The sequence below is a fragment of the Camelus dromedarius genome, chromosome 5 (genome assembly GCF_036321535.1).
Source record: "Camelus dromedarius isolate mCamDro1 chromosome 5, mCamDro1.pat, whole genome shotgun sequence".
Taxonomy (NCBI): domain Eukaryota; kingdom Metazoa; phylum Chordata; class Mammalia; order Artiodactyla; family Camelidae; genus Camelus; species Camelus dromedarius.
Window position 1 is genome coordinate 16,902,340 of NC_087440.1, and position 27,789 is coordinate 16,930,128.

The following is a 27,789-nucleotide window of genomic DNA, read 5'->3' on the forward strand; positions in this document are numbered from 1 at the left end:
TTGTTTCACAGACTATTCGAGTGAAATTTGACCTGTCATGTCATTGACATAGTACATTTACACTTAGATTTTGAAGTTTCTTCTGGATGATTTTCTGGATTAAAAAAAAAATCCACACCTGTATGTTGTACAGTGCTTTCAGTTAATGCTTTTGAATTGATGCCAAAGGAAAGTTTTGACTCTAAATTAGGTTCCTTGGTGTTAGTTGGTGCATGACCTTGACCTTTTTCAAGCTATATGAACAGCAATGATGTTCTGGAAAGTCTGCAAAGTGGCTCATTCAGGAAAGAGTAATGGATTAAAAATCAATTATGTTCCACTTCCTTTGCCATATGCTGGGATACAAGGGTATATGAGATTTGGTCTCTGCCCTTGATGAGATATTTTGCAAAACAACATAGCAATCTCTATGAAGTTCTATAGAAGCACAGAGGTTAATAATATATATTTTATTCTCCATTGCCAAAGAAGTGATGAAGAATAGCAAAAAATAGCAAAATAGAAAAAACCCAGAATACCTGTATTTCAGATCCATGCCAACGTTTGCTGCCCATCCTTATTAAAAAAATCTGTTGAAAGATAAGAAATATATAAATGCTTTTCTAAAGCACACATGATTCACTAGTATGTCTGGATTGTCTATGATTTGTTTTCACAGCAGTTCAAATTATTACAAAGGTAAATATGTGGGTGGCATTGTTTAGACCTCCCCTCAAAAGAATTGTCTTTACTATGCTTTGACGTTACACTTTCAGCTTATATACAAGTATTCTACATAGAGCAATCCTCAGCTTCCACAATGCACTGTATCTGCTATGGGGTTGTTGTTAAAGACTTGCCCAATACATCCTTTACTGTTCTTTATGTGACATCCCTCCAAAAACATTTCTTTCAATACCAATTTCATGAATTGAACTCTTACACTCCTCCTCTTCACTTAAATCATCCCAAGGTAAGTGATGTGTTTGTTCTCTTCTTAAGAACTTAAGGCCTTTATATTTGTGTTCTTTCTTTATTGCCTTGATGACTGCAATTTTGTTTGCTCAGATATTGGTATATTATTTTCTTTTAATCTGTTTTAGTATGTGTCCTTATGTAAATATTCTCATGGAATCAGAAATGGAGTAAATAAATTTTAGAAAGTAAATAAATCAATTTATTTCTCTACTTTTTGGCCAAAAAATGTTGACTGCTAAGTGGATGTATATGGTTGTTTTACAGATTTGTTTTTAACAAGATACTAAAATATAGGAAAAAATGATGATCTAGTTAGCTGTGAAGATAAAAATCCAATTTATTATGACTAAATAATAAATGGTAAGATGGTAGAAGAAAATTTCAGTTTATATAACTACAGATCAGCTTTATTTCAAAACATATTGGTTCCCTGTTTCTCCTTCTATGCACTAAATAGTCCTCCTTATATGACGAGGATTTTTTCTTAAGTCAGAGAGCAGAAGTATTAATTATCTACCTTGTTAGAAGATGTGGTAACTATAGAAATTTAAAGAATATGACATCCCCACTCTAATGAATATATTCTAGAATGAGGATGTCACAAAGGACCTGGAAGTGAGAATTTCCTCCAACAAGCTAGGTTAGAATTCTTTTCAGAGGAAAATTTTGCTTGCTATGAATTCTTGCCACCCTGGTTCCGATCGACTTCTTGCTCTCAAGTTTTCTATGGGATTGTCTCTTGAATTTATCAGGCTAACATGTTACCTTCAGCTTTTCATGAAAATCTACATCATGTCTGGCTTAAGTTTGTTTATTATTTCTGAGCTAAAATGTTTTCAAGTAGTTCAGCTTTTTCATTTGAAATGTTGCTATATACTCAAGTATTGGATGCTACAACTTTCAAACTAAAAAATATATTAAGACAAGTTTAAATTACTTTTGTTATAAACATTAAAAAATTGATCCAATGCTTATTTAGCTTTAGATATTGTTAAATTATTAGCTACGTTCAAAAGCCACCTGTTTGTTTTTTAAAACTGCATTCCTATTTTGAGTATCATTTTTAGGTACTCATGCCTTTTTTTTTTTTTTTCCTACATAAGTGGTTTTAATCTTTTTGGAGGATTAAGTATGATTTTGAAATTTTAATAAGAAATATATGCCCTCTCCCTAAAAATACAGATATACAGATAATTTCACTCAAAATTCAGGGCATTCATGGACCCTTAGAAGTCCATTTTTATAATCCCAAGGTAATCCAAGGAGCAGTTTAAAAATTTATGCTATACATGAATGATCCATTGTCTCAGTCTCAGTTTTGCAACCAAGTATTGACTTTCTTAAAGTCTTGTATTTTTTTTTTTACCACCCTATTTCCTGTTTTCTTTCCTTGGAGTTCCTCCTTTAGGTCATTTTATCATGTGATCTCTAGAGAGTAGCCAATGGTGAATATGCTGAAATAGGATTAGAGAGTACTGTAATAAAATGATTAGGTTAGATTAGAAAATGAATGTGGGATTTTTGTCAACAGTGAAGAAATTACCTAAGTAAGTGGGCTCATAAGTGAATTGAGCATGATGACACTTCACTGATAATGATCTAATGCTAGTCTATTTGATGAGTCCCGTTGAAAATGAGATGTTATGTTTTGCTGGTAAACTTTTCTGCAAAGAAAAATGTACTAAATGTGTCAGTTCAGAGTGAACTATTTAAATGAAGTTTAATTTGTTTTTAATTTTACTGCCCATAAGCCTTAAATTGTTTCATTTAAAGTGTACTTCTAGTCCTTTACTACATTTACTGTTGAGTCTAATGAGTGTGATAGGGTACCTTGGGCACAATCTCCATGAGTGTAGGAGCCTTAACCACAGTATAACATTTAATTGGTTTAAGTTATTTTGCTGTGTTAAAGAAACAGAGAAACAGAATCAGTTTATTCTGCTACAGTGTATGCTTCTGTACTGTGAATCATATGTTAATATTGTAACTGGCAAATAGGGATGTCAATAGAATGTGAAAATCAATTGGCTTATACACGATTTTCCCCAATACATTAGTGTTTTGACTACAAGTAAAAGCGGCTTAACTCTAAGTCTACTTACAAAAGCTGAATGCAGTAAGCTGTGGAGGAAAGCAGTCCTATATACAATACCTATTCACTCCTTCTTCTTGGCTCAATTTGGCTGTATGCTCTGTCTTGAAAATGCATATTGAGTAGCTCCTGACCGTTATGCATTTGCCCTTGTTTCCATAATTCAACCTTTCCTTACAATTTTTCATCCTTTTTTATTAACTAAAACATTTTTGTGAAGTTCTAGATATATTGTAATGTATATTTTAAACTTGTATTTTTAACTGTGCTAGTATGTTTAATAGGTTTGTAAATATTTTTGTATTGTTCTTATGAAGTTGCATGGGTTTTACATTGGCTTTTCGCCAACATGATTTTTTTTCCCTAAATATTGCCAGTTATTTTTTTTTAATTGAAGAAACTTTATTTTTAGATTAGTTTTAGGATTATATAAAAATCAAGCAGAAAGTACAGAAAGTTTCCATATACCTCCTTCCCCTAACCCCCCAGTTTCATTTATTATTAATATCTTGCGTGTCTGGTACATTTATTACAACTGATAAACCAATATTGATACATTATTATTAACTAAGATCCATAGTTCACATTACAATTAACTCTCTGTGTTGTACAGTTCTTTTATGGGTCTTGTCAAATGCATGTCATCTATCTACCATTATAGTATCATAACAGAATAGTTTAACTTCTCTAAATATTCCTGTGCTCCACTTAACTCATTTCTCCCCTTCCCCCTAACTCCCCTTGTTAACTCCTGGAAATGATTAATCTTTTTACTGTCTATATGCTTTTGTCTTTTCCAGAATGTATGTGTGAAGTCATATAGACTCTGTTACATTTTTCAGACTGGCTTTTTTCATTTAACAATATGCATTTATGGTTCCTCCATGAAATTTCATGGCTTGATAGCTCATTTCCTTTTATCACTTAATAACATTCCACTGCACGGATATACCATGGTTTGTTTAGCCATTCACCTACCAAAGGACATCTTGGTTGCTTCCAATTTGGAGAAATTAAAAATAAAGGTGTTATAAACATTCATGTGCAGGTTTTTGTACAAACATAAGTTTTCAACTCATTTTGGTAAATAACTAAGACTAAGAGTGTGATTGCTGAATTGTATGGTAGAGTGTATTTCACTTTGTAAAAAACTACCATACTGTCTCTCAAAGTAGCTGTACCATTTTGCATTTCCACCAGCAATGAATGAGAGTTCCTGTTGCTTCACATTCCTCATCAGCATTTGGTGGTGTCAGTGTTTTGGATTTTAGCCATTCTAATAGCTAGGCAGTGGTATCTTACTGTCGTTTTCATTTTCAATTCTCTCATGACATAAGATATCGAGTGTCTTATGCTGATTTTCCATCTGTATGACTTCTTTGGTAAGGTGTCTGTTCAGATCTTTTCCCACTTTGTAATTGGGTGGTTTGTCTTCTTATCATTGAGTTTTACGGGTTCTGTGTATATTTTGGAAATATAGCCTTTATCAGATATGTGTTTTGCAAAGATTTTAGCCCAGTCTGAGCTTGTCTTTTTATTTTCTTAAATTGCCAGCTATTTTTAGGGAATGATTTTGTAGGACATGAGTTTTTGTTTTTAGGAATGCATGCATTGTTAAAGAAGAAACATTTGTATACTTGATATCAGATTCCTAAAACTAAGCTACCCAAACTAAGCTCACACCTCTCATAAACAAAACTAAACTGAATGAGTATTTAGTAAAATTGGAAAAGCCTACAAAGGGACCTTATCTCAATAGTACATAAAAGTTGGTATAAAATAAGTTGAAGCTAGGGGCTATTGTATATAACAATACTTGAAACCATGAAGATTTTAGGGAGAAAGTAAAACCTAATGTTTTGAGGGTTGATTAACTTTACTAATTCTTACATAGTATTCTATATAAACAGTAATTCTTATATGACTGTCCTAAGACTTTAGATAATGCTCAAAGCAATAAACAGTTGGGAAGAATAAGGTTTGATTTTTCAGAAATGCTTTTGACATTTTGACGTATTTCCAGAAATATTAGGAGTCCAGATGCAAAAATCAAGGTTGATGTAAATGGACATTTATGCAAGTCTATATTTCCTCAATGACTTTGGGACCATCAGAACATCTATCCTGACAGTACTGCTATGTATCCTTAGTAATCTGGAGGATACGTTGGGGAACTCACAATTGAGATTTGTTAATGGTGTCAAAAGAACAACATAAATTACAAGTGTTTTTATATACTTAATCTTATTTAGAGGTGCAGGAATTCATAAGTCTAACAAATGGAATGGATGAATGAACAAATAAATATTGTCATTCTCTCTTTTGTTTTGGGGTACCTCAAAACATACCAAACAGCTTGGACACTGTGCCAGATATTACTTATTGATGCTCAGAATCATCTTCACCCTTCCCAGCTCTCCCTTGCATGAGACATTTCTCAGATGCTGTTACCAGCAGTATTCCAACCTAAATTCTGCTAATGAGAGGTGCTGGTATAAAATTTAAGGGGAGGAAGAGAAGGAGAAATTACTAATATAAGCCACAGTAACCTTGTAGGTAACAGCAAATGGCAAATGAGATGTTATGCCGGCAGCTTCTGGGCATAAGGAAATTCTGAGACTTATCTGCTGCCAGATGAAACAAAAATCCTTGATGATGGTGCCCATGATTCTTGCCACTCCTAATTTTTCAAACCCTAGCGATTGCTCCTATACTTTACTCCATCAACCCTACTAATTATTGTGTAAACCTCTGTGTCTTCGTGCATTAAATTCTACATGAAATATCTACACTGGATCAAAAGCTTTCTTTTCCTGACCGACTACTGAATAAAGTAAGAAATGAAAATCATGGAAATAAACCTAATCATCTTTGTTTATATACATTTACAAGTTTATAGATATGTATATATATACACACGTTTTTAGCATGTTTAAATAGTTTGTGCTTTGAAGCATAGTAACATGAAGTTGCTTCAGCCTACCATTCTGCAATACATCATGAGAAAATACATAAAATATATCATATTTGTGTACTACTGAAAAACATTGTTTCCAACAAAGTAGGCTCGTAAGCAGCCATCAGGAATGGTGTAACCTTTGTCATAAAGGGTTGCAAAAGGGTAGAATTTTTGGATTCTGTTCAGCTTCATGAAACTTATGTAACAGAAATCCAGCACAATGCTTAAAAGGCAATGGGGGTTCTTTTTCTCCTCAAACAAGAAGTCTGAATATAGGCAGTCTACAAATGATTGAAGCAAATCAGTCATTACAACAAAAATTGATGACCATCAGAATTAAGTTCAACTGTGTATAATAAAAAGACTTCAAAGAGTGGTAAATTAATCAAGATAGAAATTTATTTCCTCCTATTGAAAACAAGTTTGGGGTAGGAATGTGAGGGTTGTTACTGTGACTTTATGGTGTCATCAGAGACCCTAATTCTATTTGCCTATTCTGCCATCCTCAGTACCTAGCTTCCAATCACAAGTTCACTTCATGGTCCATCATGGTTGCTATTGCTGGAGACAGACATCATTTCTCCATTCCAACCCAGCAGCAGCAGGAGGCAAGGGAGGACAACAGGGCCACTTTTCCAGTTCAGTCAGTTCCTTCTAAGAAACCTCCTATTCAGTCCTCACAACATTTCTACTCATATTGTAATAGCCACAACATAGTCATGTGGCCATGCACAGTGGCACATGAGGCTAGGAAATGTGGACTTCTAGCAATATACAGTGTCATCTTAAATAAATTTCTATTATCAAATAAGAAGAAGGATATGGATTGTGTTAGTCATTAGCTCTATCATCACCATTTGTAGGATTATCTTCAAATACACAGGACAGTGTGTGGATTGAACCTTGTTATTCAACACTCCTAAGAAATGTATTTTTCTTTAAAAAAAAATAAATAAAAATCATGTTTCTTTCATTCTAAAAAAATGTATTTTCCCTTCCAAATGTTATAATTGAAAATTGAGAATGATATTGCTAAAAAGGACAATTATTTAAGTTAAAGACTATTTGCTATAAATTAATCATTTTCATTAACACTCTTTGAGTTAGGATACCAAATTTGGAATAGTTAAAAATATTACCATACAATATCCATGGCTTTGGACAGAGAAAGCCCAATTCATGGACTTATTAAAGAGGAGGAAGTAAGTATTCCTATAGGAAGGGAAGTAGGGCAGAGTTCTTAGAAATTTGCTCTTCTGATCCTCCTTTTAATGGAGTTAGTGGGGGTGAGACGGAGGGAAAGGTAGGGTGATTTAAGAAATTAAGAAGTAGTTAAAAATTGAGACTCAAGTAAATATCTGGGAATTACAGGATTCTTTATTCTTCAGAGGGAAAAAAAACTGTCCCAATATTGCTTACAAAAATCAAAAGTAAATCTGTTAATAGGCAATGACCTTGGCATTGTAGAAAAATGAAATAATTATCCAAGGAATTCAAGCAAAACCCTTGGTATTATCTGAATTATTTGAATAATTGAGGTGAAAGTGGAATTTCTGCCTGGATTACTCAGATAATTGCCTTGATTCTAAACTTCACTTGGCTAGTAGAGAACTATGTTTTTAGAATGGTAAATGCTAAAAAATAGACTCCTGAATTAAGAAGAGTAACAGAAGGAGGGAAAAGTAGAGAGAGAGAATAGTGAGTAGTTAATTGTCAGAATAAACCTGTACTTTTCTTTCCAGTGACAATAATTAACATCTACTTTTTCATCATAGAATGAATTTCTATGATGAAAAAAGGAACTATATATGAATTTCAAATATAATCCATAGTGCTTTTTAAAGTTATAAATTCCTTCTTAATTTCAATTCTCTAAAGTTTGGAAACATAGTGGCTTCAAATCCAGACATTTAATTTTGTAGAGCCAAGTAAATTGGCTTAAAAATCATACTATACTTTTTGTTTAACTTCATATTGTTGGTCTTGGCAAATTAAAAGGATGATCACATTCTAGTTGCCACTTCATTCTCTTTGGTAGCAGAACCCTAGGCAGTGAGCCCAGGTCAAAAATTATTTGCCAACCTCCCGTACAGCCGTGTGTGTCATGTGACTAAGTTCTGATCCAGGAGTGGAAGTGTTGTATGAGACTTCTGGATAGGATTCTCTTTTCTGAACTGCTTCTGGCCTCCATTGAGGACAAATGCCTAGATCTCCAGTAGCCACCTTGGGCCATAGGGAGGCGGTAAGAATGTTAGCCACACACTAGGATGGAAGATTAAGACAGAAGGAACCTGAGTCCATGGTAACTGTGGAGATACGGTACCTGCGCTGGCATACCTCCCTCTGCACTGTATTTACTTAAGAGAGTAATAAGTTCTGCCTTGCTTAAGACACTATTACTTCGAGTCTCTCTTACTAGCAGGTGAACACAATTCCTAAATGATACACATATTAAAATATTAGTTGAAAATATTTTGGAATTTTAGGGTTAAATCTCCAGATATGTATAATGGCTCTTTCTCTCAATCTTTCTTTTTCCCTCTCTTTCTCTCTTTTTCTCCCTCCTTCCGTTACTCTATTACACATGCATGTAAACACGCACATTTCAATCTGTAAGAAAGAAAATTAGGTGGTTATGTGAGGTTGTACCAGTAATAAATTTTGTGCCATTGCAAAGGGCGACTCTTGTGGTAGGAATCGTGAGAAGATGAAAGCTAAAGCATTACTTGAGAATTTTTCAGTATGTATATAAGGGCTAAAAAAAAGTAAAGGAAGGAAGGAAAGAAAATATAGAAATGGAACATGGCAGTAGGATGTTGTAAAACTTGTTTAATTTTTGTAGATTTAGCTACGATAAGTACAATACTAATAGCAAGAGAGGGAGGAAAGATCAGCCTGTAGAGCAGTCAGATGGAATAGTAAGTGTTCATTTTCTCTTCTGAAGCTGCCCCAATTCTCTCCATCTCTTGAGATTCAGCTCTTCATTGGGGCTCTTACTGATTCGCATATAGAATTTAACCTTTGCCCTTTAGGCATTTATCAGGACCAGGGCTAAAGTACAGTGAGGGAGGTGTTTGTCTTAGGCACAATATTTAAGGAGTACCAAAAAGCTCAGTAATCAAGATAAATATTTTAATAGGATACTTTAATTAGCACACAATGGCATGAAGTCCAGTTTCCTGTTTTTGTAAATAAATTTATTTTTACACTTCACATTTATCTCTATTACAGCCCTCAAATAGTGCTTTTTATAAATGTCCCCTCCTAACAGGATAGGCCGTACTTACTTTTGTATTCCTACTACTCTGTTTTAAGCATAAAGTCCTCTTTAAAAATATTAAATTGAATCTATTGAAGGATCTTGCAAGAATATGTTATATTAGGGACTGCAGGGTTAAGTTTTTATTCTGAATTCAACAATAGCGAAAGAATTAAAGGGAGTGATGAAAGTATCTACAATTCAGTTCTATGGAAAAATCACCTGATTTCTCTTTGACTAAAACCCTGCCCAGCCTGGAGAGATAGAGAATGGTAATACTGCTTTATATTCATATAGCTCTCTGCCCTACATAAAGTGCTTTATTTTAACCCTCATCTTAATCTTGCTAGGTAGGTATTCTTATCCTTATGTATTATGGAAAGACTGAGAAGTTAAGTGACTTGCCCAAGGAGTTACAGGCAGAAAGTGGTAGAGCTGGGGTTGGAGCCCAAGTTTTCTGCGTCAAAATCCAATACCATTTCTGATACTCCAAACACTAAATCTTGGAAGCCTGACTGAGGAAAAACAGTTTATACAACAACTACAGTAGCGTGTGTTGTGTTTGTGAAACAGTATCAGTGGCACCCTAAACATGATGAGCACCAACTGCACTCATCACAAATGAATAAAATTGTTCTGATTTTTATGTGTGTGTGTTTGATGAAGTAGCTCTACTCTTCTGGCATAGGATTGGATGTTTTAAGGCTTATTATTTTTTTTTTCAGTTGAGGGCAGAAACCTACACATTGAAATGTCAAAGAATGGGAAAAATTGAGGAAATTATGTATTATTTGAGCATTAGTTTCTAGCTGCAGCTTTACCACTAATGTGTGCATGATGTTCTGCAGGGCATGTAAATCATATGTGTTTGCTTCTTTATGAAAGGAAGGTTTGGAAAGGTCTTTGAACTTTTCAGCTGGAAAAGTTTATTTCAATGTGAAGTATTATTATAGTACTCCCACGTTTGGAGTTGATTAAGTTTAATAGGCTTCTTTTTAATATTTAGAGGAAAAAAATCTATGACTGTATTTTAAAATTCCATAAGATAATTAAATTTCTTTGAGAGCCTATAACTGCTTCAAATATAATTTCCATCAGCATATAATAAACACAACCCCAAACCAAAACGTCCATTCTAGTGGCCAATCTAGTAGAAGATTTCTTATGAAAAGTATAGATCCTCCTCATTGATTGCTGCCTGGAGAATTAAAAACTTCAGTCTTCTTTTTGTAAGCTCATAGCTGAGTTCAAAAGGAAAGCCTTATTCTCAAGAACAACCAGAACTCAAAGAAATCCAAAGCCATTCATTTTGGTGAATTGCAACCAGTCATCAATAACAATTTATTGAATGTCTACAAGGTGCCTAGACATTGAAGTGGCAAGTGATTTATTTGCATTATTCAGAGGATTTCTAAGGGGAATCTGAAGATTTGCAGTCGTTTTTTAAAGATGCAGAGCAGTGTGTACTTCTCTAATTTAAACTGCCCCTATATAGAATGATCAGAATAATCTGGGTTTCTGAGCCCTAGGGATTTCTAACACCCAGAGACGACTTTTTTGTAAGCGAAGACCCCATTGGGTGCTAGGCGACAAGGGGGCTGGTGGTCAGAACACGGCCCCACCAGCGGCTTCTGGGCAAGCCAGGCCCTCCCCAGCCTGGAGCAGGGCCGACTGCGGCAATAGCGGCCCTGACTCGCCACCCCATCCCTCCCTTCCCCTCGCAGTGCCGCCCCCCACCCCCGCCCCCGCCACATCCAGCTCACACCATCTCCCAGTCTCCCAGCCCCGACCGGTTCTCGCGAGATCCGAGCAACTGAGCGCTCGGGGCCTTTTCAAATCGGGATCCGTTACCGCTTCCCCGGCCGCCGCCATTGTCGCGGTCGGAGCCCCTCAGCGCAGGCGGCCGAGGCGGAGGCCGTAGCGGCGGGATGGCGGACCCCGACAAGCCCGAGGTGCTGAGGGCCGCTGGCAACGACAGCCCGCATCAGCAGCCCGCGGAGCCGCCGGGCGAGCCCCGGCGAGAACCTCACCCCCCGGAGCAGGAGAAGCAGCCGCCGCAGCACAGCAGCAGCTCCAATGGCGTTAAAATGTATTGTCTTTTCCTCTGGGGACCGGGACTAGCTGGGGGGCGGGAAGTGGGCCGGGGGCGGGGGCCTGAAGCCGGGCTGAGCCTTGGTGGGGGTCGCGGTCCCCGGGCCGTGGGCGGCGGGAGGTGCAGGTGCAGCCGGCCCGCTCCCAGGCCCTGCCGGCCCGCCCGCCCCGAACCGGGGGAGCCTGGGTGCGGGCCAGGGGGGCCGGCGCTCCTCCCTTGCTTCGGCCCAAGACCGCGAGTCACCCCCTCTTCCCTGACTTCGGCTGGAGAACCTTTGAGCGGAGCTCAGCGCCGCCACGGTATGCAGGAAAATGGTCCCCCTTTTAAAGGCCAGTAGTTAGTGTTCATCACTAGGGAGTAACTAGGGATGACATCATCGGACATTTCCTCCTAACCACCGAGAACGTGTGAAAGGGATAGCCCCCCATCTCACCGGCCTCCTTCTGAGCTTTATAAGTTTACTGTTCTGTTGTTTTCTAAAGTGTGCGTTCATTTCTTAACTGCTAGATACCAAGAGGAAGTTTAGTAACAGGCTGTGAGACTGAATCCATTGTGTTTCCCTTGAATCGATGAGAGGTACTTTAAAAAGGGAACTGTGCGTGTTGCCTTGCTCCGCCCCCGCCACCCCCCACCATGTTTGTCAGCCATGCAGGCTATTTTAAAAAAGCTCAGTGTGGTAGTAGGCTCTTAATTTTGGTAAAATGGTAAAGTAAGATTTTTTTTTTAATTGAGGAAAACCCCACTGCTTTTAAGATTGCAGCTGCCATCAGTGCCAATAAAGAATGTAGTCAACTCCAATCCATAATCATTTCTAGTTATAAGGAAATGCTGTGCTCTCCTTTGTTCTTGTTATATAGGGGGATATGAAGTAAGGCATTTATTTGCATATGCCCAGCTCTTTAAACTTGAAGAAAGTACATTAATAATTTAGTGAAAACATACTTTTCCTTCCCTCAGTTATGCCTCAGAGTAGAAAGTAGTGAGCGTATGTTCACTTTACAATAGGAAATGTAGAAGTTCTTGCTTCTCTTTTGTACAAGAATGTTTGGAACAGTATGGTAAGACCTGGACCAGTCTGTTTAAGGGTTTATTGCAGATAAGATAAGGTAGGTCTCCCAGCTCCATTGTGAGACTCTTGCTGTCAGATGGGTTTGAATAGGACAGGCAGCATCTTCTAGGCAAAATAGAGGTACAGGTATACAAGATTTGGCCGCAGTGGAGTTTGTTCCCAGGTGGAATGCGGTGCACCTTAGTAACTGAAGAACCAGAAAGTCAGTGAAGCACCTTCTACCCCGCTTGCCAGAATGTGGGCTTTCAGAGATTTGGTATCATGAGCAGATGAAAACCAGTGGAATGGTAAATTGACAATAAGGGCTTTTTGTTTATATCTAAATATGGGCCTACCACTCTTTCCTCTGGAATAAGAAGTCCAGTCTTGAAACCCTACTATACTTGAGTATGATTAGTGTAATAGGGTTGGTACAGATAAAGCTAGTATCTAAATCTCCATCAGATCTAAAAGGCTGTAATCCCTTTTAATGTCTCATTGAGGTTTAGGTAGACTGGAGAGGACACAAGTGGGAAAAGAATCCCCTTCACTTCTGATTAAGGAAGAGGAAAATGTAAGGTGAAGACATTAAGAAATGTTACCAGTAAATATAAACATAGATTCTTTTCATATTGCTTATAATTCATCTCTCTCCCTTCCTCTTTTCCCAGAAGTTGAATAAAGAGGCTAATTTACTGTCAGAGGAGTTTCTTGTGCTGTCTATTCCTTAAGAGCATATAATGGTCCAGCTTGGGTCACTAATACCTGAGAACATTTACCTGCATCAATCTAACAACCTTTTTTGACCCTGTGCACCAGCTGGAGTAGTTAACAACCCAACACATAAACCTTGAGGTGATTTACTGTATATTTTTAATGATAAGAATTCATAGAGGTGATAAAAAAATCACCAAATATTGCCTTAAAATCTATATTGCTTAGAAGTAAACAAAGTGCTGCTTGTCATCAAGACAAATGATTTTTACTGAGGTTAATCCATAGTAATTGAGGATGGAGACACCTGTGTCTTATTCATTTTTGTATCCCCAAGCCCTATTACTTTAAAAAGCCCAGTAAACCTTTAAGAAATGCAGAAGTGAACTTTTATGATCACGAAACTCATACACAGAGGATTTATTTGGCATGTTCACATCTTTTGACAAGAAATTAAAAGATGTTTCCCTAGGTCTAGTCTTTGTCTTTATGCCAGAATAGTATACTAGCCCTTACGTGAATGGGAGGGAAAATAGCCGTATTATAACTCTTCATTTTCCATGTGTGACTAAGTAACACCTTAGAACATTTGGCGCTTGAGAGTTACATTATGATACTTGTACAACGGTGCTTGTATAACAGTGCTTGTGTAAACTATTAAGCATTGGTGCAAAGTATAGAGTTTGAAATAGAGTACTTTTTTTTTATCATATTAGGAGTAAAGAATGGAATTAGGCTTAATTTTGGATCTCATACTGTAGCATTATGCTTTTAATATCTCATTAAAACTATATGTCCTCATTTGATGTTGATATTTTTCAGAAAATGATGTTAATTTGGGTAGATACAAATCAGTCTTAAGAGTGTATAATGTTTTTGTGTCTTAGAATCATCACAGTCTTTATTTCAAGTACATCAAAATGTATAGTTTGGAAATTACTAGATGAATAGTTTGGGAATGATCATGTGGAATTCTGGGTATAGTGCCAATATTTTGATATTATGTAGCGTCATTTCCCCAAGAATTTTCACGTGTATCTTTACTGTCTTTCCCACAGTGTATTTATGACATAGAAAATGAGCTCAGAAATTGAGTAATTATAGCTTAGTTTCTTAATAATCAGACTATACCTCTAGCAACTAAACTGATCCACCTTATTTAGATAATCTTAATTTATACATTGTAAATTAGCAGTATCGTTAAAGATGCCACTAATTGGGGAAAACTTGAAGAAATCTCTCCCTCTTGTCATCCTTTGAGTAAATACTTTAACGAGCATATCCTATATAACATTACAGCTATTTAATGGAATTGTCAGATTGTTGTAAGCTTAACAATATCCACGTAAGAATAAAGGGACATAGCAAGTACTTCAGAACTTTGTGCAGTATTCACAATTGGTTTCATCCAGGAAGAAGATAGGCAGGGGAAGGAGTATTTTGATACAGACTACGTAGATATCTAGTCACCTGAACAAAGAGTTATTTTTAAAATATTCATTGAATTCAGCCTACTGTGTAAATAGGTTCTTTAAGGAATAAAAAACAAGGCTTTGTTCTTGTATCTACTGTACCCAGAACCAGAGACAAGGCCTCTGTGCCTTTTGGCTGCTTGCTGTCATTCACAGGAGTACCACTCTGTTCAGACAGGTAGGTACTTGCTAGAGTCAGACAGTTGAGAAGACCACTTCCAGGTGTGCCATTTCTGATGAGCGAAGATATTTGATAGTGAAGGTGTCCCTGTCAAGGTCTGAAAAGATGGCAAATCATGTTTGGCCCTAATGTGTCTTCCTTGATTTTAGTGTTTTTCTGGCATCATCTGTGCTCAGATGAGTATGGGTTCTTAGTTGACTATTATTTATTAAGTCAAAAATTAATGTTCATCAAGCACTTGTTACCATAATAGATGCTGCTGATGATACCAATGCATATAGTTTTTGTTTTCATATGGTTTTACATACTATATTTATGGCTGTGTTGTTAACTGCTCAGAACAGTAATGTCTGAAAAGTTCAATATAATGTGGAATGAGTGACTATAGTAAGAGATGTGTGTGGAGCACTACAGTGTGTAGATTCCCACAGCCTCTTGGCTTGGAAGATAATATAGAGCCTGGATTATGAAGCCTGGTTGGTTGTCAGAATAATCCAGGAAGCTTTAAAAGATTTAGATTCCTGGATAGCATTCCCAGAGATTTTTCTTAGTATATGTTTGTGAAAAATTGCTTTAAAATCAAAGTTTTAGTTAAATACTTTAAAATTCACTAGAGTAATTAGTGACTTAAAAGAAATTGTTAACTTCTGTAAAGAAAAGATCACTTTTGAAAAATAAATTGCATTTTAAAAATGTATGTCGAGATTTTTATCTTTAGGATTTACGGTAAGTGTATACTTACATGTTACAGATGCTTGGTGGATAAGTATCATGCAGTTGTAATGTGATTACAATCTCACAAATTAAGTATTCTCTTTTTTCAGTTAGGGCCTCATTAAAAAGTAGATTTATAAAATTCTGGTTCATGTTGCATTTAAGTACTGCTTCCTTCCTCCATCCTATCCCATCATTATAGGTAATACGACTAATGAAAATGGCATGATTCTATGAAGTACCCTATCCTAGTTTATAGGTTAAAACACAGAAAATACTCAGCATGAAAATAGTAGGATACCTTACCAATTTTCTATGTTGATCAAAATTGGCAATAAACAAAAATTAGGAGTTTTATGAGAGTTAGATAGATATAGAGATAGAAATAGAGATAGAGATAGATATAACTGTGCTTTAATTATGTTTTAAGCAATGGAGAAGAAAAGTTCGAAAGGAAACCATTAACCCTTAAGAGATGAGCTTTTTCAGGGCATCATTTTGTAAATTCTGAGTTCTGAATAAGGCCCAGAAAGTTAATTCTCCATTAAAGGTGGCAGTTTTAATACACTCTAGGAATAAAATCATCCATTTTTCCCTCTTGTTAGGTTCTAGTAACATTTATTAAGTAGTATGATAAGAAAAACTGAGTGAGTGTTTGGATGCTGCAGCTATTTAATACGGAAAAAAGGAGGATTGTTAAATGAGAAGTTTGGTAATATGCCCAAATCCTTGCTTTGAAAAGGCATTAGGTAATTTCAAAGCCAGTAGGCTGACTCCCCAGCTGCTTTGCTGAGGTCGAATTTAGGGGAGAATTTTGTGAGATGAAGTGATAAATATGAAATATTTATTTAATGTAGACTTCCATTATTGCAAGCACCACTGAGGTTTTCTTTTTGTTGTTTCGGTTTGGTTTTGATTCACAGGGAGAATGATGAATCAATCAAAGAAGAGAAATCTGAATTAAAAGAAAAATCTACAGGAAATAAGAAGGCCAATAGATTTCATCCTTATTCAAAAGATAAGAATTCAGGCACTGGAGAAAAAAAGGGTCCAAATCGTAACAGAGTTTTTATTAGCAACATCCCGTATGACATGAAATGGCAAGCCATTAAAGATCTAATGAGAGAAAAAGGTAACTTTTTGATAAACCCATTATTGGATAATCTTCATATAGAACCGGGAGGGACCTAAGCAAACTTTTTTTTATTCCTCTTAGCCACACAGACTCAAAAAATTGATTTTTGTTTACTTCTTGACATATAAATTAAACTTTTCCTCTTCTTTCACTTGACACAATTTCATTATAAGGTAGTCTGGATAAATGAAGGTTTTTTTTTTTTTTTTTGCCATTTTAGTGGGGTAGTAGTGAGCCCAGTATATGCATGCCACCAAGAATTTTGTTAATGTGATTGCTTTGTCTAGTTGAAGTTTTTATAGATTTTTAAAGGACTATTGCATTAGGTAAGCAATACATTTAGCTTGTTAATGTATGAATAATAAGGTCTGATCATTTTTTTCCCAAAAGCTGTTTTGTTATTTTCTTGGTGGAGTCTGGAATCTGGCTGTGGAATTCATTTTGTTTGCATTGTCATGAATGCCATGATGCTGTCTCTGCAGTTCTATACTAAAATTGCGTTACTGCTGTTGCAGTTTTGTTTTCAGAATAATCTGAAAACCTTCATTTTATATACATGGTTGATTTTGGGGAAAAATAATTTTAATACTTGATCTTGTAAAAGTGAGTTTTGTTATCTCTTGAAAAATTGAGTTTCAACAGTCCTGCAAACTATGTACTTGGTTTTGAGGCTGATCTCTTCTAATAAATTTTTAAAAATTTGCATTGGTGTATCTGTTGTAAGGTGACAACTATTTGATTGGTTTTATTCATTGACTTTATTTAGAAAGTGTGTGGCTTGCTGTGAAGCATGACTTGTAAACTTAGTTTACAGACGGCAAACATGATTGAAGACATTCAGGTAGAAAGTCACCTTAAAACAGCTGTTGTGTGTAGGCGACCAAAGTTACTTGAAAAGTGCTAATGTTGATGTTTTTAATATGATAGGCTAAGGGACTATTTGTATGTATATGTGCATTTGTTCACCAACTATATCATGCTGGCCAAAATATGATCTGTAGCATGAATTAGGTTAATATTGTTGTTAGCTTTTTTAGAGAATGTGGATGATGTACATTTCTGAAAATTAGTTAAATTTATATAGCCATTGAAGGAGGGTATGTTGGTCTGGTTTTGATTGTTGGTGAATAATAGGTGCTTTTCTGTAGAGTTGTGCACAGGTGTGCAGTAAAGCAAGATACTGGTGTTTAAATGTATTGTTTCTTGGTATCTTCCTTTTGTATGTCTTATGTAGTTGGTGAGGTTACATACGTGGAGCTCTTTAAGGATGCGGAAGGAAAATCAAGGGTAAGTGCTATGGGCAATAATCTGCTTGAGGTTTAAAAGTTCCTCAGCGGTTTACTTTTTGTAAATACTTGTACCAGTTTTTGGAAACTTAAGTTTCATTTTGTTTTACTTTATTATGCAAGATTTGAGGCTTTATACTAGCAAGTCTGACACTTATACAAACCAAATCAGCTGCCTTGAAGGGATGGTTTTTGTAAATGCTCATAAAGGGCATTCATTTTTCTAATGCTTTAAGGTAATGCTTCTTCTTAGCCAAAAGATTTTAATACAGGATTTTTTTTTGTTGTGTTTTGATGTCTTCTAGGATATTTTAAAAGTCACTGAATTGATAATATTTCCCAAGAGTTCTATGAAAGGCCTATAGCTTATAGGTGTTAACTCAGAATATATGTTTGAAACTTACACTGAAGAGCTTAATTTGGTAGCCTACAGGACTACATAAGAGGCAGTGCTCTGACCAATTGGTATGAATAACACTGATGATTAAATTGACATAGAAGGAATTGGTTGATAGTAGACTTTTTATTTTTAGCAACAAGAAAGCAGTGTAATGAAGAAATACAATGGGAAGCTTTTTGATAATGTTTAATTATACTAGTAAAAACCAGTTGGGTGCTTGAGAAATAAAAACTTTGTTATCACATTCAGATAGCACTTTGAGCAGTAATAATGACAAGAAATTATTTTTAAACAATTCTACTTATTTTTTTCTTTGGCATAGATTTTTTTTACATAGTTACAGCTGGATGCTATTAATTTGTATGCAGCCAGTTTTCTTGAATAGAGAACTTTGTTAAAAATTAATGTTTCTTATTTTAACTTTAATAAAATTGAAAATTTTACATTAAAAACTGCTTGTGCACTGTATATCTTTTGAAAATATTTGTAATAATGTAAGGATAGGTATATGAGAGCCTTCAATTATTTCCTTGAATTACTTTTGATTGAATTTATGTGATGACATTACTTTGGTTTTAAAGAAGAGTCAGCTAAAAGTAAAAATGTGCTCCAAGTTTGTTAAATGCTAGATTCTACAATCTTAAATGGATAGATCTAAAAATTTACAGAAAATTTGTGATCACTTGCCTGTTATGTTCTGGAGGTTTAAAAGACAAAAAATAATTGTATTATTGCTTGCTTTTAATGATTTAAATGTTAGAATCTACCATTAACTTCATCTACTGATCCAAAACTTTTTTTCTTTTGCATGTATTGACAAATCTACCTGGATATAGGGTTGTGGGTAAGAATTTTTTTTAAGTATCTTAAGTCAAATTTAAACTTCTGATTGGAAAAAAAATCATAGTATATAAACATTTCGTATAAATTTTTTTCCCTATTAAGTGTGGTTGAATTCAAAGATGAAGAATTTGTAAAGAAAGCCCTAGAAACTATGAACAAATATGATCTTAGTGGAAGACCCTTGAATATTAAAGAGGTAAGAAATTTCTTATATTCGGAGTAACTTAAACATTTGAATATAAGGACATGTTTTCTTTGGATTTTCATCTGGAAATGATATCTGATTACAATATTCTTTAAAGCATAGATGCTTAATAAGCATTATTTAATTGGTGATAATTTTGCTTGTACATGATTTCCTATTTGCCCTTAGGCCATTATCCTATATATTTGATTTGTTCCAAGTGATTATAAACAGAAGTGCATGATTTTAAAAAGTTAATACGACACAGAAATTTAAAGATGACAGACTTCAGGTTCTGACTTTATTTGGTATAGACATTTTCAGTTTTTAGATTATGTAGTTTGATTTGAGAAATATTGTAGATATTTTTGTAGTTGATAATTAAATGTTGCTTTATAATGCAAACACCTTATGGATTTGAATAAAATTGATATACACTTTAATAAAATTGACCTGAAATTATGCCAGATTAAAATTTAAGAGAAGTTATAAATCTTTTAGCTTCATTTATATCTGGAACTTGGAAACCCCTAAAATGGAAATGTTCCTTTTTGTATGGAATTACAGCAGTATAACTATGTTGACAAAAGAATGATCAGAGGATACATAAAAAACTGTTTACAATTAGGTATAATTGACCTTGGAAGTCATTAGCTTGAATAGCAGTCATTTTCATGTGTTTCTTTAGTTTATATTGTTACTCTTAACTGAATAGTTTGATCACAGACCTGTTATGTATATATCCTTGCTTAAGTCTGTATTAAAAAAGGATAGAGGATATAATTTTGGGACCTCGAAGAGTCTGCCAACGTGGATGCAAATCATTGGTAGTAGAACAGTACTGTCAGTCACAGTTTAGTATAGTATAGTATTAGTTTGAGTCTCAGCTCCATCACTTTCTAGCTGTGTGACTAGCGGTGTTACTTATTCTCTAAACCTTAGTAATTGTAATAATACTGCTGATAATACTTACCTTGGAGGGTTTTTATGAGGATTAATGAAATACATTTATGAGGATTAAAAGAACTCAGGCTCTGGCATTAGAGAATCTATGTGACCCAGGATAAATTACTTGACCGCTCTACTTCTTTGTTTCCTTATCACTAAAATGGGAATAATATTAGAATCTATATGATAGTGTCAGAGGACTCAGAGTTAATATATGTAAAACACTTAATAAATGTTAACTATTTGTTACAATTGTGATACTATATAAAGCACTGAGCATAGTGCTGAAAATACTGTAACTACGTAATAAATGTTAGCAGTAACAATAATTTTGTTGTTATTCCTGTCCAAGGTGGGAATGTTACTGGTCCTTGGTCTCTTGTTCCTGGATAGCGATAATAGCTTAAAGACCGTGCTGCTGACAAATACAAGTATCCCACATACAAGTCTCCCATATTCATTTTTTGGAGTCAGCTTCTGAAGTTCACTAATTCTACTTGAGCCTGGGAGTTTATTCTTTTTTTTTTTTTTTTTTTTTTTTAATATTTTAACCAGGAAATAGAGAATTGGTAGAGAGAGTTTAGACTGTTGTAGTCTGTGCCAGGCATTGATTAGGTAATTTTTGTGCATAAGCCAGGACTAATATTGCAGAAATGTGTTGATACCCTAATAATTTCCCACAAGAGTGACATTTGTAGAAGAGCCACCATTTTGGAAATTATTATTTTTATGATTATGACTTGCATTTTTATGGTATTTCCTATTCCTCTTCAAAAGATAAGTGTTATAGATTCTGTGTCTTTCTTTTTAACTGGAAAAAAAGTTTATTGGATGCTAACACCAAGCCCATGTTGTTGATGTTCTTTTAAGTTTTAGCACATTGTGGATCCTCAGTAATATTTCAGAGACCCTGTAATAGAATTCTGTGAACAGTTTGATGTAGGATACTTCCATTTTCAACTTCTTAATGAGAGAAATGATTGCGTTTAGCCTAGCTAAATGATGAGGTGTTCTTTATTCAGTTAACTTTTTTGGATTAATATCTATCTCTAAAGTTCCCTTTCTTGGAATTATCTGATTTACACATGGTGGCTAGTGTCAGTGTTGAGAAATAGTAGTTTGAGTCTAGGAAAAAGTGTATTTCCAAAGTTCATTAACAGATATTAGACTTGCATTTTTAATTTAATTAAATGAGGGTTAATAGCTGTTGTAAACTTATTATAGGCCCTCTCATAGCAATAGCAGGCAATGACTGGCAGGCTGACATCTAAGGGAAAAGAGAAATAAAAGCCATGCCATGTAGTAGGTAGTTTTATATAAATTATATTTTGTATATTCTACATGATATGTGTTTATATTTTTGTGTGTACATGTATTTATATGTGTCACATATAAAAACAAAAATATAGCAATATGCTTTAGTAATATTAAGATGTTAAGGACAGTCTATCTTAGTGGTTCATAAAGCCTCTTCCATGCTATATCCTACTGCTTCCCCCATAGGTATCCATTATTCTAAGTTTTGTATTTGTGTAAATTTTTGAAACCTTAGACCTGAAGCATTTATTATTTATTAACTTAAAAAGTTTTATGGCATTCTTTAAAGCATTTATTTCTTTGCTTTTGTATTTCTTTTTATTTCTTCATGGTGAAGAAATACATTGGAAGCCAGAATACCTTTATTCTTACATTCACTTCACTGTCTAGTCTCCCAGCCTTCCTAGAAAATTTATTAAAGTCATTCAACCTTCTTTTTTTTATCAATATTCCTAGACTGAGGCCAGCAGAGTAGGGTTGATGGTTTCATATATCATACTCATCTGGTATTGCAGATGATATGCTGTCTGTGTGTTTGTGTGGTTTTTGTTTGTTTTTTGCACTCTGCCTAGTGAGATGAGTGAGAAGTATGTTTAAACTTGCTTTTTATGTTTTGTTTAAAGGTAGAATATTTCTTATAAAGTTAATGTACTGAAAAAAACACCAAACAATATTTAGTACCATTCTTTCCTTGGACACTTAGCCTTTCTTTATCTCCCTTCTTCCTCCATCTCAGATCATAATCACTGTTGAGGTTGGAGAGAGGTTGGAAAGTGGATAATGCATTTTGTTCAGGAATGAAATTTATACATTGTAACAGTTCCCCTTTACCCCAGTATTCCTGAGTTTTCTAACAGTCTGTTCTGCTGTTGAAAACTTTGAAGTAGTGTGAATTTGGCATTGCATTGGGCATCTAGTGGTAAGAATTCACCACTACTGCATTTTGAAAAGAAAAGAGTCACAGTAAGTATTTCGTTCCTCTTTGAGTTTGGATTTATGCATATGTGCTATATACGTGTATACTTGTATGAGGGCAAAATTAAACTAATTTCAAGTTCTTAAGTGACTTTAGTGATTGGAAAGAGGTATTTAATTGATATCCCTGGAGACTGAAATCTTTTGTCTGTCCACAGGTTTTTATGGGACTGAATTCTCTGGATGAGAAAAAAGCTCACTCTTCAAGAGGGCCCGTAATTTGAGCCAGTTGGGATAGCTGCTATAGAATTTGAAGTTGTTATTTTAGAGATACAGACTTACTTACGTATCTAGTGGCATTTAACATTCAATGTGTGTTATAGGATCCTGATGGAGAAAATGCTCGTAGGGCATTGCAACGAACAGGAGGATCATTTCCAGGAGGACATGTACCCGATATGGGATCGGGATTGATGAATTTACCACCTTCCATTCTCAATAATCCAAACATTCCTCCTGAGGTTATCAGTAATTTGCAGGCTGGTAGACTTGGTTCCACAATTTTTGTTGCTAATGTAAGTTTAAGCTTTATTCTAAAATTTTGCTGTTCAGATAATTTAGTTCTAATCATGAGATCATTTAGTTAGATGAATGGACCATAGGTTTATGGAGCGTTTTGTCTACTTTTAACTGAAGTAAATGAAACAGTAATTTTTGTAAACTCAAAAACCCAATTTAAGTCTATACATATAAGGTGAGATTGTAAATACAAGTATTTAGGATTTTTTAAAAGAGAACTGTGGAATTTATAAACACTTAAGCAGTTCTTGAAATTATTTATGTTTATTATATGTGGTTTTGTTCATATTGGTAAATGGATTTCTTTCTTTAGCTTTGTGAATGTGCACATTGTAGCTGGTTTGTTGTTTGTGCTAAGCTTTTGAACGTCAGTGATATCAACAATATTTTCAAAAATCTGAATTTCTCTCAGTAAAAGTAGATATGAAAGTTTCAAAACAGGATTGAGCAGGCTGTTTTGGGAATTAAAAAAAGTTAAGGGTGAGGAACAACACAGATGTGGCTTAACTGATCTTTAACAACTTAAGATGTTTTTATTTGAATACTGTTGATATACTATTTAATAAGAATTATGGTTCTTCATATTTTTGAGAGTTTAGAAAAGATTTGTTTGTGTTATTTATGGGGAGAGGGGTTTATTAGTTATGTAACTTTATATAATTTTATATTAAGCTTGACTTCAAAGTTGGTTGGAAGAAGCTAAAGGAAGTGTTCAGCATAGCTGGAACTGTAAAGCGGGCAGATATTAAAGAAGACAAAGATGGCAAGAGCAGAGGAATGGGCACAGTCACTTTTGAACAAGCAATTGAAGCAGTTCAAGCAATTTGTATCCTGATTTACACTTTAGTATTACTTAATAAGGTTAAAGAAGCTTAATAACATTTTGTGGGGGATCATGGAATTTAAGGTTGCCTGGCTTAGAAATATGTATTAGAATTTGGTCTCCAGCACATAAAACCTTTACTATGTCCAAGTACTAAAGTCACTCTTAAAACTTGAATTAGCCATATTGTACAGGCCTAGTATGAACTTTTTTCTACTTTCTCTTCCTGCCACAACTGATTATATATATGTACATGCTGTTGACAGTTACATAATCCACTGTACATTAATACAGTTGCTTTAAATTAAGCCTTGTTAATTTTCTTTTTTCATGGTTGAATTAAAAGATTATATTTTATTTATAAATTATAAAACTACAAAGCAAAGAATTGAAGATTTTTCTTTGAATATATGGAAGAGACTAATACAAGTAAGTAAAATTTTAAAGATGTTGATTAAAATATTAGAGATAATCTGATGCCAAATAAGATTATTAAAAATGTGTTTATGTTTAAGTATAATTTTGTAGTCATCTTAACTGGCTTTCCTTGACTGAACCAACAGCTATGTTCAATGGGCAGTTTTTGTTTGATAGACCTATGCATGTGAAAATGGTGAGTTCCTGTATATCACTTTAGCTCTCTAACTTCTTCAAATGTTTTATCTGCTCTCCTCTACATTACAAATCTTTTTAGTTATATATTAACCATATAATAAACTTTTTTGCAATTAGGATGACAAGTCTGTCCCTCATGAAGACTACCGTTCACATGATAGTAAAACACCACAATTACCACGTAAGTAAAAGCTATTATAAGAAATAATACATATTATTCTTTTTCAATTTTATTACATACTAAGCAGAACTCTTTATTTTTATACATATGTGCCCAGCTGCCCATAGTTTAGTGTTTGGAGTTATGGAGATAGTTTGGCAAATTGAGTAAGAAGATGGAGAACATACATACGTGCCACTTTTTTTTCTTCTTGTAGTTTTTCCTGATTATAAAAGCAATATATACTAAAAAATTTGGTAAGCTCATACATGAGGAGGGAAGAAAGTCCTTGTAATTTTACCACACATGAGTGACCTTCATTATAACACTTTTGTGCATTTTCTTCCAGTCTTTCCTTCTGCATATATGCTTTTTTACATAATTGAGAACTACCATATAAATAATTTTGTTTGTTTTTTTTGTTTAACATTAGAGTATAAGCATTATTCAGTGTTGAAAATTCTTTCCAAATATTTTTTATTGGCTATATAGTAGTTTCTCATATGGATGCTCCATAACTATTTCACTGTTATGCATATTTAAGTGTTTTAACTTTTTTTTCCTTTAATCACCAACAGTTATTTTTCTTTTTCTTTTCCTTTCTTTTTGTATACAAATCTTTGGTATGTTGTTGGTTCTTTCCTTAAGTTTGATATCCTGAAGTATTTATAGCTTCTTGGGTATGTTCATTATTATCCAGTTGTTTCCCAAAGGATTATAAAACAGCAGTGTAATATACTTAACATCTGTGCCTCAGTGCCCCATCTGCAAGATGAGGATGCTGATAGTATATACTTCATGGGGTTGTCATGAGTATTACATGAGTTAATATATAATACACATAAAGCACTTAGAACGTTCTGGTATAATGTAAGTACTCGGTAAATACTAGCTCTTGTTGTTACTATTTTATTGTATTTTCTTTCGCTATTATCAAAGTTTTTTATTATAAAATATTTAAAATATATAGATAAATATAAAATCACTCATGTAGCTGTCATGGACCATATTTGTTTTAGGTGATTTTTCTTTAAAATCTTTTCTTTAAGATTCTACAGATAAAGTTGAGATTCTCCTCCCCTGCCACCTCCCACCAGATACCTTACCTAGAGGGAACAGCTTATGAGTAGTGTTTGTCATCTAGTTTTTAATAGTTTGATTACACATTTATGCATCCATAAGCGTTATATGAAATTGTTTTGCTGGATTTAAAATTTAATGTGACATTATATCGTACATGTTATTCTGCAGCTTGCTGTTGTTGGTTTAACATTGTTTTTGAGATTCATTTATGTTGATGGGTACAGCTCTAGCTCCTTCATCTTAACTAATAATACCACATTTTGTATATTTTTGGTTTTTAGGTTATTTGAATTTTTTTCTTTTTGGAAGCAATACTAAGTTGGGGAGTGTTCTTTTTCTGTTAGAATAATCTGTTCTCTTAATGTTTGCTGGAAATTATTTGTAAAGCTGTCTGGCCTTGGTGTGTTGTTTGGGGGAAGAGTTTTAACTACTTACTGTTCATACTTCTGTTGCTTCTTGAGTCAGTTGTAATTTCTAATTTTTGGAGAATTTTACCACTTTTGTTCATTTTCAGATTTATTGGCATAACATAGTCTCTTTAAACTTCTGCCACATCTGTAGTTCTTTTTTTAAATTCCAAAGGATTAAATTTCTCCTTTTTTTTTCAGTTTTGCTTAGGGATTTGTAAATTTTTTTAGTGCTTTCAAAGAAGTCAATTTCATTTTTTGTATCTTAATTTCTGCTCTTAGTTTTATTATTTCCTTATCTCTGTTTCTTTAGGTTTAGACTCTTATTTTTATCCTGACTGCTTAAGTTAGTGTGTACTTCACTAATTTGCAGGCTCTCCTTTTTAATACAAGTAGTTATGACTATAAATTTGGCTACTATATACAAGTTTTGCCAAGGAGTACTTTTATTGTGATTTAATTTTTATTAAATTACCATTATGATTTCTTCTTAAGTCATGTATTTTTGAATTTCCAAATGTATGTTTTTTTTTTTTCTTGTTAATTTCTAACTTAACAGTGTGGTCATAGAAGGGTCTATATGACTGTGAGTCTTTGGAATTAATTTGGATTTTGCATTGTGGCCTCATATATTATACATTTTAATGAGTATTCCAGGTGTGCATAGTGAGTGCACCGTTCTATATAGGTCTATTAAATCAAGTTTGTTAGTCATTTATATTATATCTCTGCTAATAATTTTGCCTGCTTGTGCTACCAATTATTGAGTGATGTATATGGTAAAATCCCCTGCTGTAATGGTGAATTTGTCTATTTTTTTCTTGTTTTTACTTCAACAATTTTGAAGCTAATTAAGTATGTGCATACAAGTTTAGAACTGATATATTTTCCTAGTGAATCAAGATTTTATCATTATAGGGTGATTGCATCTTTAGTAACTACCTTTAAGTCTTTTTTGTCTAATAGTAATGTAGCTACAACAGCTTTGTTTTGTTTATTCACATTCATGAATTTATTTGGATTAATTCCCATTTTCTTATTTTGTGTTTTATTTTTCTACTTTTTACAAATATTTATTTTTCTCCTGTCTTGCTTTTTTAGTGGTGATATCCCAGATATTTTAATGTCTTTATAAAGTCTGAAGTTAATATAATTATTCTTTTACTCAGTAGCAGAGTGACCTTTGAATGCTCTAATCCTAATCACTTTCCTACTGAACTATATACTGTTATTGCTCATTCTTTTAGTTCTATATTGCTTTTTTCAATCCCCAGATTAAACATTATTATTACTTTCCATTTTCTTATCTCATCATTTCTCTGCTTTCATAGACTGGCACTAATTTTTTCCCCTGAAGCATGTATTTTAAAAGCTCTTTCAGTGAGGATCTGTTGTTAGTAAATTCTCTCAATTTTCATTTGTCTATATATGTCTGAAATTCAGAGATAGTTTCACTAGTTATCTAGTTTAAGGTAGTTGTTTTCTTTCGGCACTTTGAAAGTATTCCAGTCTTCCGGCTTCTATTGTTGCTATTAAGTCAGCTATCAATTTAGATAAGCTGTGCTCTTCATGTAGCTGATTTTAAGATCTTTGTCTTTGGCATGCA

The 27,789-nt window shown here is 34.2% G+C and overlaps 1 protein-coding gene across 2 annotated transcripts in view; it reads left to right on the forward strand.

Annotated features, from left to right (window-relative positions):
• The first annotated feature begins 11,084 nt into the window (after positions 1 to 11,084).
• MYEF2 (myelin expression factor 2) overlaps positions 11,085 to 27,789 on the forward strand; it is a 30,157-nt gene continuing 13,452 nt past the window's right edge. The window contains exons 1-9 of one of the 2 annotated variants that reach the window (XM_031453104.2): positions 11,085 to 11,356; positions 16,412 to 16,620; positions 17,858 to 17,910; positions 19,146 to 19,153; positions 19,255 to 19,348; positions 22,900 to 23,091; positions 23,768 to 23,921; positions 24,482 to 24,531; positions 24,651 to 24,714. In XM_031453104.2, coding sequence (XP_031308964.1) covers positions 11,196 to 11,356; positions 16,412 to 16,620; positions 17,858 to 17,910; positions 19,146 to 19,153; positions 19,255 to 19,348; positions 22,900 to 23,091; positions 23,768 to 23,921; positions 24,482 to 24,531; positions 24,651 to 24,714 — 985 coding nt within the window. In that variant the 5' untranslated portion in view covers positions 11,085 to 11,195. The remainder of the gene's footprint in view (positions 11,357 to 16,411; positions 16,621 to 17,857; positions 17,911 to 19,145; positions 19,154 to 19,254; positions 19,349 to 22,899; positions 23,092 to 23,767; positions 23,922 to 24,481; positions 24,532 to 24,650; positions 24,715 to 27,789) is intronic. The other variant, XM_031453106.2, reaches the window with a different exon arrangement.